This window comes from Ornithorhynchus anatinus, chromosome 4 (assembly GCF_004115215.2).
Source record: "Ornithorhynchus anatinus isolate Pmale09 chromosome 4, mOrnAna1.pri.v4, whole genome shotgun sequence".
Classification (NCBI taxonomy): Eukaryota; Metazoa; Chordata; class Mammalia; order Monotremata; family Ornithorhynchidae; genus Ornithorhynchus; species Ornithorhynchus anatinus.
Genome location: NC_041731.1, coordinates 24,414,373 through 24,434,229, shown reverse-complemented (window position 1 = coordinate 24,434,229; position 19,857 = coordinate 24,414,373). Strand labels below are relative to the sequence as shown.

At 46.7% G+C, this 19,857-nt stretch overlaps 1 protein-coding gene across 1 annotated transcript; it reads left to right on the top strand.

Moving 5' to 3' along the window:
- The first annotated feature begins 1,569 nt into the window (after positions 1-1,569).
- On the top strand, positions 1,570-15,228 carry MRPL13 (mitochondrial ribosomal protein L13). Its single transcript, XM_001514803.6, has 7 exons — positions 1,570-1,671; positions 4,166-4,289; positions 7,065-7,158; positions 8,535-8,595; positions 8,904-8,990; positions 10,343-10,464; positions 14,961-15,228. Exons 1-7 carry the CDS (start codon positions 1,645-1,647, stop codon positions 14,983-14,985), a joined length of 540 nt encoding a protein of 179 aa, XP_001514853.1. The 5' UTR covers positions 1,570-1,644; the 3' UTR covers positions 14,986-15,228.
- Positions 15,229-19,857: the final 4,629 nt, after the last annotated feature.

The following is a 19,857-nucleotide window of genomic DNA, read 5'->3' as shown; positions in this document are numbered from 1 at the left end:
TATTTAAGCACTTACTATGTGCCAAGCACTGTGCTAAGCACTGGGGTAGATACAAGCTAATCAGGTTGTTCCACCTGGGACTCGGTCTTAATCCTCATTTTCCAGGTGAGGTAACTGAGGCACAGAGAAGTTAAGTGGCTTGTCCAAGGTCACACAGCAGACAAGTGACAGAGCAGGGATTAGAATCTATGTCTTCTGACTCCCAAACTCGTGCTTTTTCCACTAAGCGATGCTGCTTCCCCAGTGCTTCCCAAGTAGCCTAGTGGATTGAACCCAGGCCTGGAAGTCAGAGGGACCTGGATTCTACTCCCACCTCTGCCACTTGCCTGCTGTGAGACTTTGGGCCAACTCCTTCACTTTTCTGGGCCTCAGTGACCTCATCTGTAAAATGGGGCTTAAAACGGTGAACCCCACGTGGGACATGGACTGTGTCCAACCCCAGCACTAAATTTATTATATCATAATTTATTTATGTTAACGTTTGTCTCCCCCTCTACTCTGTAAATTCCTTGTGGGCAGGGGATGTGTCTATCTCTGTAATGTACTCTCCTCTGCGCTTAGTACAGTGCTCTGCACACAGTGAGCTCTCAATAAATACAGTTGACTGACTGACACATAGTAAGCGCTCAACTTACTAAAAAAAAGGAAGGCGGAGGGCGGGTGGAGGAGGTAGGGAAGAGGGAGGGGAAGGAGGAGGAAGGCATTTAGTACAGTGCTCTGCACCCAGTAAGCGGAGCAGTGTGGCTCAGTAGATAGAGTCCCGGCCTGAGAGTCAGAAGGCCATGGGTTCTAACCTCCGCTCTGCCACATCTCTGCTCTGTGACCTTGGGCAAGTCGCTTCACTTCTCTGGGCCTCGGTCACCTCATCCGACAAATGGGGATTAAGGGTGGAGAGCCCCACGTGGGGCAGCGAATGAGTCCAAACCAACTCCAGCGTGGCTTAGTGGAAAGAACCCGGGCTTGAGAGTCAGAGATCATGGGTTCGAATCCTGGCGCTGCCACTTGTCAGCTGGGTGACTGTGGGCAAGTCACTTCACTGTGCCTCAGTTCCCTCATCTGTAAAATGGGGATGAAGACTGTGAGCCTCACCTGGGACAACCTGATTACCCTGTATCTACCCCCAGCGCTTAGAACAGTGCTCTGCACATAGTAAGCCGTTAACAAATACCAACATTATTATTAGCTACCCCCAGCGCTTAGAACAGTGCTCTGCACATAGTAAGCCCTTAACAAATACCAACATTATTATTAGCTACCCCCAGCGCTTAGAACAGTGCTCTGCACATAGTAAGCCCTTAACAAATACCAACATTATTATTAGCTACCCCCAGCGCTTAGAACAGTGCTCTGCACATAGTAAGCACTTAACAAATACCAACATTATTATTATTAACTCCTATCGACCCAGGGCTCAGAATAGCCGTTGGCACAGAGCGCTTAACAAGGACCGTTGTTAATTTTGAGCGCTGGGGACGATGCTCTGCACACCGTGAGCGCTCGCTGACTACGACTGACTGAAGGATTGAAAGAGGGAGAGAATGGGGCGAGAGGCAGGGCAGGGGGTGGAGCGGGAGCAGAAGCAGAAGCAGGATTAGGAGCGGAAGCGGAAGCTGCCCGGCGGCGGAGTTGGCCCAAGCCGGAGCCATGGCCAGTTTCTCGCGGGCCCCGCAGGTGAGCGGGGACGGGACGGGCCCGCCCCAGCGCTTAGCGCAGCGTCGGGTTGGCGTCCCTCCCAGCGCCGGGTGGGGGGAGGGACCCCTGCAACCTCCATCCCCGCGGCCGTAACCACCGTCATCATCACCGTAATAAGGGGGCCCGGCCCCCCTCTCCCATGCAGATCCCGGGCCTGGGAGGCAGAGGGACATGAGTTCCCATCCCGCTCCGCCCCTTAATAGTGTTGGTATTTGTTAAGCGCTTACTATGTGCCGACCACTGTTCTAAGGGCCGGGGTGGATACGAGGTCAGATGGTCCCACGTGGGGTCACAGTCTTCATCCCCATTTGACAGATGAGGGAACTGGGGCACAGGGAAGTGAAGTGACTTGCCCCAGGTCACGCCGCTGACCAGCGGAGGAGCCGGGATTAGAACCCATGACCTCCGACTCCCAAGGCCGGGCTCTTTCCACCGAGCCACGGTGCTTTTGGGTGACCCCGGGCCAGTCATTTCACTTCCCCGGGCCTCACTGACCTCATCGGAAAAATAGGGATTGAGACCCGGACCCCCGCGTGGGACGGGGACTGTGTCCAACTCGATTCGCTTGTATCCACCCCGGCTCTTAGAACAATGCCAGCCCATAGCGCTTAACAAACACCACCATTATCATTATCATGACTAACGCTGTTGTATCGTACTCTGCCTCGCCCTTAGTTCAGTGCTCTGCACACTGGAAGCACTCAGTAAATATCATGGATTGATTGATTGGATTGATGGATTGATCATGGTGGCCTTTTGTAAGCCCGCGCCCAGCGCCAGGGGAGACCCAGAACAATCAGATCAGACACAGGCCCTGCTCCACATGGGGCTCACAGCCTAAGTGGGAAGGAAAACAGACATTTAATCCCCGTTTTACACATGAGGATACTGAGTCCCAAAGAATCAATTGTATTTATGATATTTCTTAAGCGGTTACTATGTGCCGCGGTTACTAAGTGCTGAGGTAGATACCAGTTAATCAGGTGGATCACGGTCCCACATGTAGGACTCACAGTCTTCATCCCCACTTTTCAGATGAGGTAACCGAGGCCCAGTGAAGTGACTTGCTCAAGGTCACACAGCAGACAAATGGCAGCCCTGGGATTAGAACCCAGGTCCTTCTGGCTCCTAGGCCCATACTCTATTCACTAGGCTACACTGCCCCTATGTTGAGTGATTACTGGGTACAGAACACTGTACAAGTGACCCTCTCAAGGCCTCCCAGCAGGTGAAGACCTGGGCCAGAATTAGAATGGACTGGGCAGCGGTCTTGGTTCCCTGACAGCCTTGAAGTCCCAAGGAGAATGTGTCTATGATAGTGTTTTATTAAGCAGCAGCATGGCCTAGTGGATAGAGCATAGGCCTGGGAGCCAGATGGTCATGGGTTCTAATCCCACCTCCACCACTTAGCTGCCGTGTGACTTTGACTTCACTTCTCTGGACCTCAGTTACTTCATCTGGAAAATAGGGATTGAGACTGTAAACCCCATGAAGGACAGGGGACTGCGTTCAACCCAATTTGCTTGTCTCCACCCCAGTGCTTAGTACAGTGCCTGGCACATAGTAAGCGTGTAACACATACCACTTGTTATCATTACTCTTCCAAGTGTTTAGTACAATGCTCTGTACATACTAAGGACTCAGTAAATACCATTGATGATGATGGATGTGGGTTCTAATCCCAATTCCGCCACTTGTCTGCTTTACGTCCTTGGGCAAGCCACTTAATAACAATAATAATAATAATGTTGGTATTTGTTAAGCGCTTACTATGTGCAGAGCACTGTTCTAAGCTCTGGGGTAGATAGAGGGTAATCAGGTTGTCCCACGTGAGGCTCACGGTCTTAATCCCTATTTTACACATGAGGTAACGGAGGCACAGAGAAGTTAAGTGACTTGTCCACAGTCACACAGCTGACAAGTGGCAGAGCCGGGATTCAAACCCATGACCTCTGATTCCTAAGCCCTTGCTCTTTCCACTGAGCCATGCTGCTTCTCAACTTCTCTGCGCCTCAGTTACCTCATCTGTAATATTAGGATTAGGACTGTGAGCCCCAGGAGGGACAACCTGATTAGCTTTTATCTACCCCAGTGCTTAGAACAGTGCTTGGCACATAGCGCTTCAGAAGCAGCCTGGCTTAGTACAAAGAGCACGGGCTTGGGGGGTCAGAGGATGTGGGTTCTAATCCCTGCTCTGCCACTTGTCTGCAGTATGACCTTGGGCAAGCCACTCAACTTCTCTGGGCCTCAGTTACCCCATCTGTGAAATGGGGATTAAGACTGTGAGCCCCATGTGGGACAGGGCTTGTGCCCAACCGCATTTCCTTGCATCCACCCCAATGCTTTGTCCAGTGCCTGGCACATAGTAAGCACTTAACAAACACGATTAAAATGCCATTATTGGAACACGGTCCCTGTCCCGCCTGGGGCTCACAGTTGCTTCTAAGGTCTGAACGATTTTGCTCTCTTCCAGCAATGGGCAACTTTCGCTCGAACGTGGTATCTCTTAGATGGAAAAATGCAACCCCCGGGCAAGCTGGCCCAGATGGCGGCAACAAGGCTTCAGGGGCTGCACAAACCAGTGTATCACCAGCTCAGTAAGTACCCTGACAGCACCGTTTGTGTCGTATGCGTTTCTTACCTTTGTTTTTGCGGCATCCCTTTGAAGCATCATTAACCTCCTGCAAGAGTTTCACTACGTAGACCTCAGGTCGTTTCTCTTATTTTTCTTGTTTTTTAATGACATTTACTAAGCGCTTACTATGTGGCAGGTTACTGTACTAAGCGTTGGGGTAGGTACGAGCTAATCAGGTTGAACCCAATCCAGGTCCCGTGGGGTCTCCCAGCCTTAATCCCCATTTTATAGATGTGGGGACTGAGGAACAGAGAAGCGAAATGACTTGCCCAGGGTCACCCAGCAGGCAAGTGGCGGAGCCGGGATTAGAACCTGGGTCCTTCCCGGTTTTTCCGTAGCGAGTGCTTTTACCGTATGGTCCTTCTCGAGTCTCTTTCACCGGCTCCGCCTCTTCCTCCCGCCCTCTCACAGTAGGAGTCCCTCAAGGTTCAGTTCTGGGCCCCCTTCTATTCTCCATCTACACCCACTCCTTTGGGGAACTCATTCACTAACTCATTCGCTCCCATGGCTTCAACTACCATCCCTCTGCAGATGATTCCCAAATGTACATCACCAGCCCTGATCTCTCTCCTCCCATGCAATCTCGCATTTCGTCCTGCCTTCCTATCACCTCTACTTGGATGTCCATTCGACATCTCAAATTTAATATGTCCAAAACAACTCATCTTCCCACCCAAACCTAGACCTCCTCCTTTCTTTCCCGTTGCTGTGGGTAACACCACCAACCTCCCTGTCTCACAAGCCCATTCACAACCTTGGCCTTATCCTCAACCCCTCTCTCATTCAAACCACACATTCTGTGTGGCACTAAATCCTGAGTTCTACTTTCTTGACATCTCTAGAATCTGCCCCTTCTCCATCCAAACTGCCACCACGCTGATCCAAGCACTTATCCTAGCCCACCTAGATTACTGTATCAGCCTCCTTGCTGACCATCCTGCCTCCTGTCTCTCCCCACTCCAGCCCATACTTCAGTCTGCTGCCTGGCTTGTATATCAACAAAAACATTCAGTCCATGTTTCCCCCTCCAGATCCTTCCACCCTGCCATTTGCCTCATCTCTGTTTTAATGTCTGTCTCTCCCTTGAGGGCAGGGATCCTTTCTCCCAACTCTATTGTAGCTTCCAAGCGCTTAGTGCCATATTCTGCACACAGTAAAGCACCCCATGAATCCCACTGATTGACATTTTGGGAATAACATTCAGGAATTACGGACCGTTCTCCTGGCAGCGTGCAGCTGCCGGAGAAGCCGAGATAACGGTGTCGGAACAAGTGGCTTCACACGTATCCGAGGCATCGCCAAAGCCGGCGGTCATCCCGTTCATCAAGAACGAAACTCCTGCATTCTGATAGGACTGGCTGTACTCACCTCCATGTCATCTCCTTAGCTCCTTTTTTATTTTAATTTAATGGTGTCTTTTTAAACGCTTACTACATGCCAGGCACTGTAGTAAGTGCTGGGGTAGATATGAGCTAATCAGGTTGGAAGCAGTCTGTGTCCCATGTGGGACTCATAGTCTTCATTTCCATTTTGCAGATGATTGTGAGGTGAGGATGAGAATGTAGATTGGAAGACACTGCCCTAAAACTGGTTCCCTCCATAACCCTAGTTTCACATTAATTAGAGAAACAGCGTGATTTAGTGGATAGAAGGACCTCGCTTCTAATCTCAGCTCCACAGCATGTCTGCTTTGTGACCTGGGGCAAGTCACTTCATTTCTCTGGGTATCAGTTCCCTCATCTGTAAAATGGGGATTAAGAGTGTGAGCCCCATGTGAGACAGGGACTACGTCCAATCTGATTAACTTGTATCTACCCCAGCACTTAGAACAGAGCTTGGCACATAGTAAGCACTTACCGATTACCATAATTATTAACAAGTACCATAGTTCTCCTCTATACTCTTTTCCTTTGGCCTGGTCCATTTTGTCATGAACTGAAATGGACTCAATTTCCAGCTGTCTACTTATCAACCTTTTACCCTTCAGATATGTTTTGGGGGGATATATATGTTTATACAGTTTCCTCTAATCCCTAACTCTTCAGACTCTTCAAGTCGAGTTGTGTCCACTTGGCCTCTCCCATTCAATGAGAAGCTCCTCAGGGGCAGGGACTGAGTCTTTGACTAATATTGTCTTTCCCCAAGCCCGTATTAGCATCACGGGGTGCATGAAATAAGTGCTTGATAAATGCGTTGATGATCAATTAAGACTATGAGACCCGAATGGAACGTAGAATATGTCCAACCTGATTAACTTGTACCTATCCTGGTGCTCAGTACCTCAGAGGGGTGGAGACAAGCAAATCGGGTTGGATACAGTCCCTATCCCATGTGGGGTTCTCAGTCTGAATTCCCCTTTTACAGATGAGGGAACTGAGACACAGAGGAAGTGAAGTGACTTACCCAAGGTCACACAGCAGACAACTGCCAGAGGTGGAATTAGGACTCATGACCTTCTGACTCCCAGGCCCCTGCTCTAGCCACTACCCCATGCTGCTTGCAGTCTAGAGGAGGATGAACCAATAGGCAATGCCATTAAATGATTTCATAACTGTTTTGAATATGAAGGGTAATAAATAAATTCCCACTCCAACAATCTAGTGCTGCCTTAGCCTTCTATGTCGTCTTGTAAGTGGCAGTAACCTTACAGTGAACTGAATAGGTAATTAGTGAAATGGAGATGGCTTTTTCTTTTGACCCTGTACCTCACTTAAAATCAAAATCCATTCTTTTCTAGCTGACTGCGGAGACCATGTGGTCATAATTAACACAAGACACATTGCATTTTCTGGAAACAAATGGGAGCAGAAGGTGTATTCGTCCCATACTGGGTAAGTTTACTATTCATTAAGACTATGGGGTCATAATTAACCCAACCCACATCCCATTTTCTGGAAACAAATGGGGGCAGAAGGTGTATTCTTCCCACCCCAGTTAAGTTCACTAAGTAGGAATAAGCCACTTCTCTGATGGTATTTTGTTCTGGTTGATTTGGGGGGTTTTTTAATGGTACTTGTTAAGTGCTTACTATGTTCCAGGCACTGTACTAAGCGCTGGGGTAGATACAACCTAATCAGGTTGGACAGAGTCCCTGTTACACATGGGGCTCACAGTCTAAGAGGGAGAGACGAGGAATAGAGAAGCAGCGTGGCTCAGTGGAAAGAGCCTAGGCTTCGGAGTCAGAGGTCATGGGTTCGACTCCCGGCTCTGCCACTTGTCAGCTGTGTGACTGTGGGCAAGTCACTTAACTTCTCTGTGCCTCAGTTACCTCATCTGTAAAATGGGGATGAACTGTGAGCCTCACGTGGGACAACCTGATTACCCTGTATCTACCCAAGCGCTTAGAACAGTGCTCTGCACATAGTAAGCGCTTAACAAATACCAACATTATTAATTTCATCCCCATTTGAGAGATGAGATACCCGAAGCACAGAGAAGTGAAGTGATTTGTTTGAGGTCACACAGCAATCAATTGGCAGAGCCAGGATAAGAACCCAGATCCTTCTGACTCCCAGGGCCTGAATCTGTACATTGGGCTACACTGCCTCTTGCCCTACAGTATAGATTGGTGATTTTTGTGGAATCACTTTCAAGGCTATTTTTTAAAAAGCATGGCATTTACAAAGACTTTTTTGGGGAAGGCGGGGGGTGGGTTCTGCTTAATATATTCATGATCCTGAAGCCAAAAATGTAGACATTTTGCTTTGGGCCCCTGGCAATGTCTGTAGCCAAGTTCATTTCAGAAATGACAGTGAATACATTCAAGAGTGAATATATTACAGCCCCACCCCCAAACTGAGACCCTCCCAAAACAGACTAGGTAATTTATACATTCCACTCAACTAGCACTTTCCCCTTTTTTTTTCATCATTTCCTCTCAGTCCCCTGACTAGCATCAAAGAGATTGCAGAAGATGTCCAAGTGTGATTTGAGGAGTTAAGGTACACTTCAACAGGGACCACGTCTAATTCCCATCTGAGTCTTCTCTCCCAATGCTTAACACAGTGCATTGAAACAGCTAGCGCTTCCAAAATACTGTTACTGCTCTTACCTGATCACATGTGAGAAGGTCCAGGAATCTTTTCCCTATAATACAATGTTTCCTTTCCTTGAAGTTCTGGTGGGGGGAGCTGTTTCTTAATAAAAGAGTGACCGTGTTTGCCAGATGTAAAAACATGATCATTTCATCCTCATTTTATTTTAATAGCTACCCGGGTGGTTTCCGTCAAGTGACAGCAGCTCAACTTCACCTAAAAGATCCAGTAGCTGTAAGTGTTACTTTTTTGTTGTTGAATCAGGAATGCAACAAAGGACAACTTGCCTGGGGTCACTGGCCTTTTCAGCCTCAGTGCCTCCGCAGGTGAATTATTCACCGTGTCAAGAACTAAGTGTCAACTAAGGACACATCTTTGTTCACTATTCCCCCAAAGGAAATCCAAAAATCTTTCCACCAACTTTCCACTGAGTACAGTATTCACATAGTTGAGTAATAAATAACTCTCCCAAACACTTAGTACAGTAATTTGCACACAGTAAGCACTCAATAAATATGGATGAATTAATGAATTCCTTTCAGATTGTCAAGCTGGCCACGTATGGGAAATTACCCAAGAATCTACATAGAAGAATCAGGATGCAAAGGCTACACCTTTTCCCAGATGAAGTAGGTCTTTTTTTAATAAAGCTCTTTGAGTCTATGTTTTCATGGTTTTAATTTGAGGCAAGGCTTTGTTTCTCTTTTCATACATTTGCTACAAGATTGCTTTACAATAAATTGTAAAACCAGGATCTTTAGAAGAGAAAACCAAGATTTAAAAGAGACACAAAGTGGTCATGAGAGCCCCAAATCGGAAACCAGACTCTTGAATTCTGCTTTCCCCATTCATAGCTCTTTGTCTTGGTTTTCTCAATGTTGTCGCTTTGTCAGATCCGTAGGAGCAGCGTGGCCTAGTGGGAAGAGCACAGGCCTGGGAGTCAGAGGACCTAATTTCTAATTCTGACTCCACCACTTGTCTGCTGGGTAACCTTGGGCAGGTCACCTCACTTGTGTGCCTCAGTTCCCTCATCTGAAAAATGGGGAAGAAGATTGTGAGCCCCATGCGGAACATGGACTGGGTCCAACATGATTATTTTATATCTATCCCAGCAGTTGGTATGGTCCCTGGCTCACAGTAAGCGCTTAACAAATACCACTAAAAAAAAACACCACACATTACACACAGCATACACGCTGGAAGTATACTTGTGCTGCTCTATTAAGTGCTAAAATTACAGAATTTATCACCTAAAGTTCTGGTTTGCCTTTGTTACCCATGTGCTGAGCATGGTCTATATGTATTTTTTTGGAAAATGGGTTCAAAGAGTTTTTTCAGACTTCTTTATGGTATTTGTTAATCACTTACTATGTATCAAGGGCTGTTCTAAACATTGAGGTAGATAGAAGTTTATCAGTTTGGACACAGTCCCTGTCCCACATGACACTCATAGTCTAAATTGGAGAGAAGAGGGTTTAATCCCCATTTTACAGATAAGGTAACTGAGATCCAAAAAAGCAAGCAGCTGGCCGAGCCGGTAGTAAAACCCAGTTCCTTTGATTCCTAGGCCCATGGTCTTTCTAATATCCCACGCTGCTTCTCCTGGGGTCTTAGTGATTCATTCTTTCAAAGTGCCTTTTCACATTCTGGCGCAGTAGAAAGAGCACGGGCTTTGGAGTCAGGGTTCATGAGTTCGAATCCCAGCTCTGCCACTTGTCAGCTGTGTGACTGTGGGCAAGTCACTTAACTTCTCTGTGCCTCAGTTCCCTCATCTGTAAAATGGGGATGAAGACTGTGAGCCCCACGTGGGACAACCTGATTCCCCTGTGTTTACCCCAGTGCTTAGAACAGTGCTCTGCACATAGTAAGCGCTTAACAAATACCAACATTATTATTATTATTATTATTATTACATTCTTCACCAAGCCCGTTTTTCACCTTAAAGGCTGAAAGTCAAAGTGCCATTTTGTTCCATCCCTAGGACGTTCCAGAAAGCATTCTTAAGAATCTAGTGGAAGAACTCAGCCAGCCCCGAAGAGTGCCTAGAAGGTTGGATGAATATACAAAAGAAGAGATTGAAGCCTTCCCCAGATTATGGGCTCTGTAAGTCTTTTTTTTTTTCAATTCCAAATCAACCCCTCTGGGCAGCGGCCAGAAAACTTCAGCCCACCGCATTCAAGCCCCCTGGCCTGCAAACACCAGAAACCTGTCTACCCAGGACTCCAGTGCTCTGGGTCATATTAACTTAGGGAGCTGATGGGGCTGAACCCCGGAGGGGGCAGCCGGACAGGGGAGCCCCCAAACATCTCTCAGTAATGCTCCTGCTGCTCTGACCCCCACCAAAAGCGAGCTCCCCGAACAAGGTTTAACACCTCCTGATCCCATACCTCTAGCTTGTCACACCAGAGCCCCTTCCCCGACAGGACCCCACATCCCCGCCAACCCAGCTTTCATGATCCCAGGTTCTGCTTTCGTTTGCCAGGCCTTCAGTCAATCCATCAGTGGAATTTAGTGAACACTTACTTTGTGCAGAGCAATGAACTAAGCGCTTGAGAGGACAGTACAACAGAGTAGATAGGTTTCCTGCTCAGAGGGATTGTCCTCTCCCAAGTGCTTAGTGCAGTGCTCTGCACCTAGTAAGCGCTCAGTACCATTGATTGAAGGAGCTTACAGTCTAGAAGGGGAGACAGGCATTAATATAAATAAATTACAGATATGGACACAAATGGGGCTGGTGAATACCCAGTGTCAGAGGGTTCAGAGCCAAGTGCTCAGCTGACATCATAGGGTGAGGGAGTCGGGGAAAATAGGGCTTAAATGGAGAAGGCTGCTTGGAGAAGTTGGGACCTTCAGGGAGAGAGGTGGGGTAGAGGATGACTCCATCATCTTCCCTGAGCGGAGCTACAGCACAGCTGAACCAGGAAGGCACCAGGTGGGCCGCCTGGAGCTAGGAGGGTGGAGTGGGTTCCGGCGGGGCACGAAGGGGCGGCTCCGGTGGAGTCCTACACCATGACCTCACACATTCCATGAAAAGAGGGGAGCAAAATCCATCATCCCCAGGTCCGTGGTGAAGGTTAACCCAGCCCTACGTGGCTGCTGCGGGATCACTAAAATCCCAGGAGAAGCAGCGTGGACTAGTAGAAGGAACACGGGCCTAGGAATCAAAGGAGCTGGGTTTTACTACCGGCTCGGCCAGCTGTTTGCTGTGTGACCACCAGCGAGTTACTTCGCTTTTCTGGACCTCAGTTACCACAAGTCATTTTGCTTTTCTGCACCTCAGTTACCTCACCTGTAAGATGGGGATTAGGACTCTAAGTCCCATGTGGGATAGGGACTGTGTTCAAATTGGTCTTAGTAAAAAGCCTGGCACAAGTAAGCGCTTAACAAATACCACATTTATTACAGATACCACAATTACTATTATTATTTGTAATGGTATTTGTTAAGCGCTTACTCTGTGCCAGTTACAGTACTAAGCGCTGGGGTAGATAAAAGGTAATCAGATTGGACACAGTCCCTGTCCCACGTGGGACTCACAGTCTTCATCCCCATTTTCCAGATGAAGAAACAGAGGTTCAGACCCAAGGTCCTCCAGCGAACAAATGGTGGAGCCAGGATCAGAATCCAGATCCTTCAGTCTCCTAAGCCCAGGCTCTATCCACTAAGCCATGCTGCTTCTCAGCCCTGACTATAACCCCAGGGGCTCAGTTCTTGCAGAAGGTCACATTAAGGGGGATTTACGTAAGTAGCGCTCGCCACATCCGGTGTAAAGGCATGGCATCCAAACGGGGTCGTGCTTTTGGACAGACAGGCCCAATCGCCCAACAGAGTTCTGGCCCCAGCTCATCCTGAACACAGACACGACGGGAGAAGTGAGGCGCTCACCGACAACAGCGGGGAGCTGACGCATCGGTCAGACCACTGGGATCGGTTGTTATGGGGGTTTGTTTTGTTTTAATCCCATGTAAAACACCCAGAACCCATCTCTCCTCTGAATTTGAGGTTGGGGGGGGACCTCTTTCCGGGATGCGAGAAGGGCCCTGCCCAAGTTGAAAGGCCCCTGCAAAAAGGGAGAAATTGGCCCAGACAAGTACTAATTCCCAAGTGACGAATTAAAAGCTTAAAGCATTTTGACAGTTTTCATTTGCCACCCTAGCACCTAGCCTTTAATAGACAACTCGGCTGAGATGGAATTTTTCCTGGGGCAGGGTGGGGTGACCCTGGGAACACGCCTCATGTACTCTTTATGGTTCTCTAGCTGGAGGTGGAAAGGGGAAGAGAGAGAGAGAGATATGAAAGGGAGAGGGGCACGCCCTAATATAACATCCAGGCTTGAGGAGCCCCATCAAAAGTGTCTACACAGACGAAGGTCTAGTTTAATCAATCAGAAAAAAGCACTCCTTCTTTGAGCAGTAGTTGGAGACGAGCTGAAGCAGGTGCTGACAGTTGAGAGCAGCCATCCTAACGACCGGGAAATTCAGAATCCAGGCTCGGGCTCTCTCCACTAGGCCATGCTGTTTTCCTATTTATTTGAACCAGCTAGAGGGACGTCTAAAAGCATTTCCAAAATGCAGTGGAATTGCCTTAGGAATGCTACTGGCATTGAGCCCGCTTAAAGTGGCAACTCCAGGGCATGTCACCTAGTCACCTGGAGACCTGGGCTCTATGAACTCCGGAGGAGTGGTTTTTTTAGAATATGGGTTTGGACCATCCATGATGCCAGCAGTTTGGATCTCATCAGTACTCAGTAAGGTGGCTGAGAGAGGCTCCTGGCTTGACGTCTATTTGTCTTGCCGGGTCAGCCTCTGAGCTCCTTAAGGTTTTAATAGCTGTGTCCCCGGGGCCCGGACTCAATCCCTTGAACTTTGGGAAGGTCCAGAGCCGCAAGATCTTGGGTTTCTAAGATAATTCTGTTGGAGAAAAAAGGTTCCCTCTATAACCCAGCCCGCACACTGAGCTCCATTAATGCCAACCTTACTCACTGTACTTCTGTCTCATCATTCTGGCCACCGACCCCTTGCCCACATCCTGCCTCTGGCCTGGAATGTCCTCCCTCTTCATCTCATTATATCCAACAGGCCATCACTCTCCCCTGCTTTAAAGCCTCATTGAAGGCACATCTACAAGAGGACTTCTCTGACTAAGCCCTCGTTTCCTCTTCTTCCACTTCATTCTGTATAACTCTTGCACTTTTTTTATGGTATTTTAACAATTACTATCTGCAGAGCATTGTACTAAGTGCTGGGGTAGACATAAGCTTATCAGGTTGGATGCTTGGATATGTACTCCTTTATTCACCATCAAGCTCCATAGCACTTGTGTACATATCCACAATTCATTTAAATGTCTGTTGTCTGTCGTTCCCCCCACCCCCCACCACTTGACTGTAAGCACCTCTTTTTTTTCCCTTTTTTTAATGGTATTTGTTAATACCCCGAGAGCAGGGAATGTGTATGCCAACGGTTATATTTTATTCTCCCAAGTACTTAATTCAGTGCTCTGCACACAGTCAGCACTCAATAAATATCATTGATTGAAGGAAACAAATTGCAAGAACAGAAAATGGGGTAGATAACTGTTTTGGGACCACCACCTCAGATCTTTTATGATGAAGCTTTAATAATAATACATCATCCGTTCACCTGGAATGAACCTTCCAGAAACAAACAAGGCAGCCAATTTTCCTTTCCTTATTTCCTATACATAGATCATGTAAAGCTCGATCGTAAGTTTTCTGCCAGAAATCATTGGAATGTCCGTCAAAAATCAATCTTCCTTTATGTGTATATTGCTATGTAGGTTTAGCGAGAAGGTACAACAGGACTGCATATATTATAAGAATAATTGGGGCATTTAAATGCCTATTTTGTGCCAAGCACTGTATTAAGCACTGATGTAGATACAAAGTAATCAGGTCCTACATGGGGGTGACAGTTCTAGGTAGGAGGGAGAAAAGGTATTGAATCCCCATATTACAGATGAAGGAACTGAGGCACAGAGAAGTGAAGTGACCTGCCCAAGATCACACAGCAGGTAAGTGGAGGAGCAGTATTAGAACCCAGGTCCTGTGATTCCCCAGGCCCATATTCTTTCCACTAGGCCACACTGCTTCTCTGTATATAATATCCAAGGTTTTCATTCATTTGCATTAACTATATAGTCCATGGAACTGTCCAGGCAAAATTTAGTTCTGTGACGTGGCTGAATTTTAAAATCTTCAAAAGGTTCTTACCTGGGCATTTTTGTCTTTAAAGCTCTATAAAATGGCCAAAAAAAACCATAATGGGAGGAAGTGCAGCTGAATTACTGAATTTACTGAACTTATTTCCCATCTTTTTTCTTGAAGGAAAATTGAAATGGTCATTACCCAATAGTGTCTTAAAAAAAACTTTTACAGCTTTGAAGAAAAGGCATTAGTGCTTATGAATACTGTTTAATGCAAAGATGACTTTGGTTTGGAGTATTAAACACCGAGCAAGCCCTTGATAAATACCCTAATAACAAGAGTGAATAATCTATGATCATTAAAAAACAAAAACAGCCTTGACTATAATGAATTGAGAAGACAAAGTGGATTAATGCTGACCTTTGCTTTTCAGTCCTGATGACTTCCGGTTGCAGTAGGAAGACATGAGAAAAACCTCACTGAAGAAGGTGGCTCTGGAGATTTCTTTCCTTTCATGAGTTTCACAAACTTGAAAACTCAGATGAACCTGGGGGGAAACGAAGATTCGAGAGAAGAGAAGACTTAAGGAAGAGATATTTATTCAACACATATAGTAAAAAAAGCATTTCTTCCCATCATTGTTCCATTCTGTATACTGACAGGTTGACGTGAATAAAAAAAACATTCTTGTGAACTATCAAGATCAGTCTGTGGCATTTAGCTTGGCCTAATGGAAAGAGCACAGGTTTGGGAGCCAGAGGACGTGGATTCTAATCCTGGCTCCACCTCATGTCTGCTTGTGACCTTGGGCAAGTCATTTTACTTCTCTGTGCCTTAGTTACCTGATCTGTAAATTGGGGATAAGACTGTGAGCCCCGTGTGGGACAGGGACTGGGTCCAACCTGATTACCTTGTAGCTACCCCAGAGCTTGGCACCATGCTTGTCGCATAGTAAGTGCTTAACAAAAGCCACAATTATTGTTATTATTACTGTGGCATTTATTGAGCTCTTACTGTGAGTATCCTCTAGTGAGAAACAGGGGCTTAGTAGAGCCTCAATCAATGGTCTATATTGAGCATTTACTATGTGCAGAGCACTATACTAAGCGCTTGGGAGAGGACAATCCAATAGAATTAACAGGCACGTTCCCTGCCCATCAAGAGCTTGCAGTCTAGCTTACATTCTAACACCACTGCCTGTTGAAAGATGAATGCCGACAGTCAACTGAGGGCTGGATAAAAATGCTACTCTGCAGGCTGTACTGGACTCCTGGCCCAGAGGTCACAATCTAATCAACTGGACCAGCATTCTCTCCCCTTCCCACTCGCACCCACATTATAATAGCTTCTCTCACACACAGAGGACGTTTCCTGGTGGGGAGAGAAGGTCAAACTGGGCTATGTAGCTTCCTCTGGAGGGAAGACAAAACTCTGGCTGGTCTCGAGCACAATCCCTCCCATGACCGGGGGGGGGGGGGGGGGGGCGGGGGAAACTGGAACACGGGTGACTAACCTCAGGGGCTGGGTCCTCTTCCAGGGAGAGGCCAGGAAAACTGGGTGCGATCCAAGGGCTGCTGGGAATTGCAGGGATTGCTGATCTTGCTCTGCCAACAGCCCACCTGGCTCTAGCTCTATGGAACCAACATCGCCCAGTGGATAGAGCCCGGGTTTGGGAGTCAGAAGGACCTGGGTTCTAATCCCAGCTGTGGCATTGGCCTAGGAGAGTCATTTCACTTTTCTGGGCTTCCCTTCTCTCATCTGTAAAATGGGGATTAAAGACTGAGCCCCAGGTTGGACAGGGTATGTGTCCAACTTGCTAAACCTGTATCCACCCAGCATTTAGTATAGTGCCTGGTACAGAGTAAACACTTAACAAATGTTATTTTTTAAAAAATGGCCAATATCTTCTTCCTAGAGTTGGCCCTCACAGCAAGAACCTGAGGGCCTCTAGCAAGGCTGGAGTCCAGGACCCTACTTGGCTGGGTTGAAGGGAGCATGGGAGAAGAGGGGAGCATGCCCACTTGGGGTGGTGCAGGAACCTACTCCCTTAGGACAGCCACACCCTATCTGAACCCCACCTTTCCCACTTCCACTTGCTGCCAGGCCCCCAATTTTACCCTGTAACTTTGAATGGCTGGGTCCAAGCAAGCAGAGCTTGTACTCGAAGTAAGAACGCAGATGAAGTTCCTGATAAAAGGGGAACGTGCCCCGAAACCCTGCATGACCTAGTAGCTACAGCCCAGGCCTGAAGGTCAGAAGGATCTGGGTTCTAACCCCTTGGACCTTGGGCAAGTCATTTCAATTCTCTGGGCCTCAGTGACATCTGAAAAGTGAGTATTAAGATTTTGAGACCCATTTGGGAGAGGGACTGTTGAACCCAATTTGTTTGTATTCACCCCATTGCTTAATACAGTGCCTGGCATGGAGTAACACAAGTGCTACTAATTATTATTATTATTATTATTATTAGGATAAAGACTCCATCCAACTGATACTACATTTAGAGTTTCTGGTAGTCTCTCTGTATGCACAGACAGACCCACCTCCTGACGTTTCCCAATCCGTTTTTTTTTTTCTGCTGCCGCCCGCACCATCCCAGACAATTTTCCCCTCTCAGATTTCCCTAGGAGATGTAGCTAATCTTGCCTTGGACCAGAGTCTGACAGTGGCCCAGAAGCAGCATGGCCTAATGGATAGAGATCAGGCCTAGGAGTCAGAAGGACTTGGGTTCTAATCTCCACTCCACCACTTCTCTGCTATGTGACCTTGGCCAAGTTGCTTGACTTCTCTGGGCCTCGGTTCCCTCATCTGTGAATGGGGATTTAAGATTGTGAGTCCCAAGGGGAACATGGACTGCGTTCAACGTGTACGCTTGGTACAGTGCTTGGCACATAATTGCTTAAACAAATGGCATTAAAAAAAAAAAAGCACCAGCATGATAGCAGAAAGGCCTGCTGAAATGAGGCCCCTCTAGGCCTCTATGCAGAACAGTAAGACAGAGTGACAGGGATGCAACCAGCCAACCGAACAGGTCCACAGGCTCACACGTGGACTACTATGCATTAACAGGCAGTACTTGTGAAGCAACCTAAACAAGCAACTTGCTCCTCTCCCTCCAATCCCTCTCCTGCATCTTGAACACCACAGTCATTTAACCTCTCTATCCCAGTTGCCCCATCAGTAAAATGGGGGGAATAATACCTACCTTTCTACATACCTCACTGGGTTCTTAGTGTGGTCAGAAATGAGAGCAGCCCTTTGGGAATAAAAGGCTATACAGAAAAAAAAATCCTCACCACTCTCCTTTACTTCCCTGAAATATGATTGAATGAATGAATGGTGTAGCTGAGTAGAAACAAGACAAACTAGAATTCTCCACCTTATTGCTAAGCTTATTGCTTAACACATGACCTACGGTCCTACTTCATGGAAAAGGGAAGACACCCATTGATGTCATACATATATACACATGCACATAAAAACTTTCCTGGAGAACTTGGCAGCCCAAGCCCAGACAGGCCTGTGCTGTCGAAAGAATCATCCCAAACTGGGATTTACCCAAATATCATGGTGAAAACCTGCATTAAGGCAGAGCTTTCTCTAAAAATGTTCTCAGATTTTTTGCACAATTGTTTCTTGCTTGTGTGAGGTTGTTACCTTCACCACTGATCATTTGCCTAACCTTACTCAGACTACCTAACCTTTATGCACCATAACTCAGTTTTCTCAAGGTCCACAGGGGAATTGGTCAACCAAAAGTATTGAGTGCTTACTGTGTGCAGAGCACTGTTCTAAGTGCTTGAGAGAGTGCAGTACAGTTAGAAAACACAATCCCTGCCCTCCATGAGCTTACAATCTATCAGGGAGACAGACACTAAAGCAAATAAATGATAAAGTCTGTAGCATCTGTACGTAAGTGTCCATAAGGTATGCACAAAAGTACTACAAGGCTTGTGAGAACTTGTGTTTAGTTGATGCAGAAGGGGTGAAGGGACAGTTGAGGAATAGAAGGAGGTTTCAAATGGCTTCTTTGTAATTGCTGAGACTTCAAACAGAAAAGATTCAGGTCAGAAAATGGACAATATTCAGTAGACCATTTTAGCTGCCACCGGAAAGAGATCTGAGTAAGCTTGGTTTTTCTGGGCTGTGGAAAAGAGTAACTATTTTTTTGAAGCCAGTGGAGTCTGGGGTCACCCCCGGAGAAGGGGAGGTAATAAACAACTACCACCCATCATTCTCCCAGGTAATGCTAATGAACTCATTCAGAATTGTAGGAACACAATGTAATCAAGCCGAGAGCACAGCTAGCTTGAAGCAAAAAGGGATTTAAAATTTTTTTTGGCTATATATATTCTCATTATCCTTATATTATATTATCCTATTTATTTTGTTAATAAGGAGTCTATCTCCTTGATTCCATTTATCTTGATGATATTGTCTTATTTTTGTTTTGTTCTGTTTTGCTTTGCTGTCTCCCCTGTTTAGACTGTGAGCCTGTCTTCGGGCAGGGATTGTCTCTATCTGTTGCCAAATTGTACATTCCAAGCGCTTAGTACAGTGCTCTGCACATAGTCAGTGCTCAATAAATGCTATTGAATGGATGAATAACAGCATTATTATTATTATATTTGTTAAGCATTTACCATGTTTCAGGCACGGTTCTAAGCCCTGGGGTAGATACAAGTTAATCAGGCTAAACTCAGTCCCTCTTCCACATAGGGTTCACAATCTAAGTAGGAGGGGGAACAGGCATTGAATCCCCATTTTACAGAAGAGGTAACTGAGGCACAGAGAAGCTCTAAGTGGTCCCCTGTAGTTGTAAGTTCATTGTGGGCAGGGAACGTGTTTACCAACTCTCTTAAATCAAACTCTTAGTATTCTGCTCTGCACAGAGCAAGTGCTCAATAAATACTATTAATTGATTAAGATGAGGTGCCCAATGCAGAGCAGAAACATGGTGGAGCCAGGATTAGAACCCAGGTCCTCCAACTCCCAGGCTCAGGCTCTTTCCACTAGGCCAAGTTGGTCTTCACCTTATGAAATATCACCCAATGCAGAGGAAAAATGACCCTCTCTTGACTTCTCTGGACCTTATTCCACAAATCTTTGGTCTTCCAACCACAGATACTTCTGGGAACCAAGTGCCTGAGGTTAGCCAGAAAAACCTGCACCTGGCTTTTCCGGGAGCAATTATGCAGAGAACAATAGAGGTGGGTAAGAAGAATGATGATATCGTCTAGGGGAAAAGTGACTGCTTTATAATCTACTATTTCCCTTCCCTGGAATTTATTTTAATGCCTGTCTGCCCCTGGATACTGTCAGCTCCCTGT

Coding starts and splice junctions, on each gene's coding strand:
- MRPL13 (XM_001514803.6), top strand. CDS start 1,645: ATGGCCAGTTTCTCGCGGGCCCCGCAG. Junction 4,290..7,064: donor ACCAGTGTATCACCAGCTCA/GTAAGTACCCTG, acceptor ATTCTTTTCTAG/CTGACTGCGGAGACCATGTG. Junction 8,991..10,342: donor TACACCTTTTCCCAGATGAA/GTAGGTCTTTTT, acceptor TTCCATCCCTAG/GACGTTCCAGAAAGCATTCT.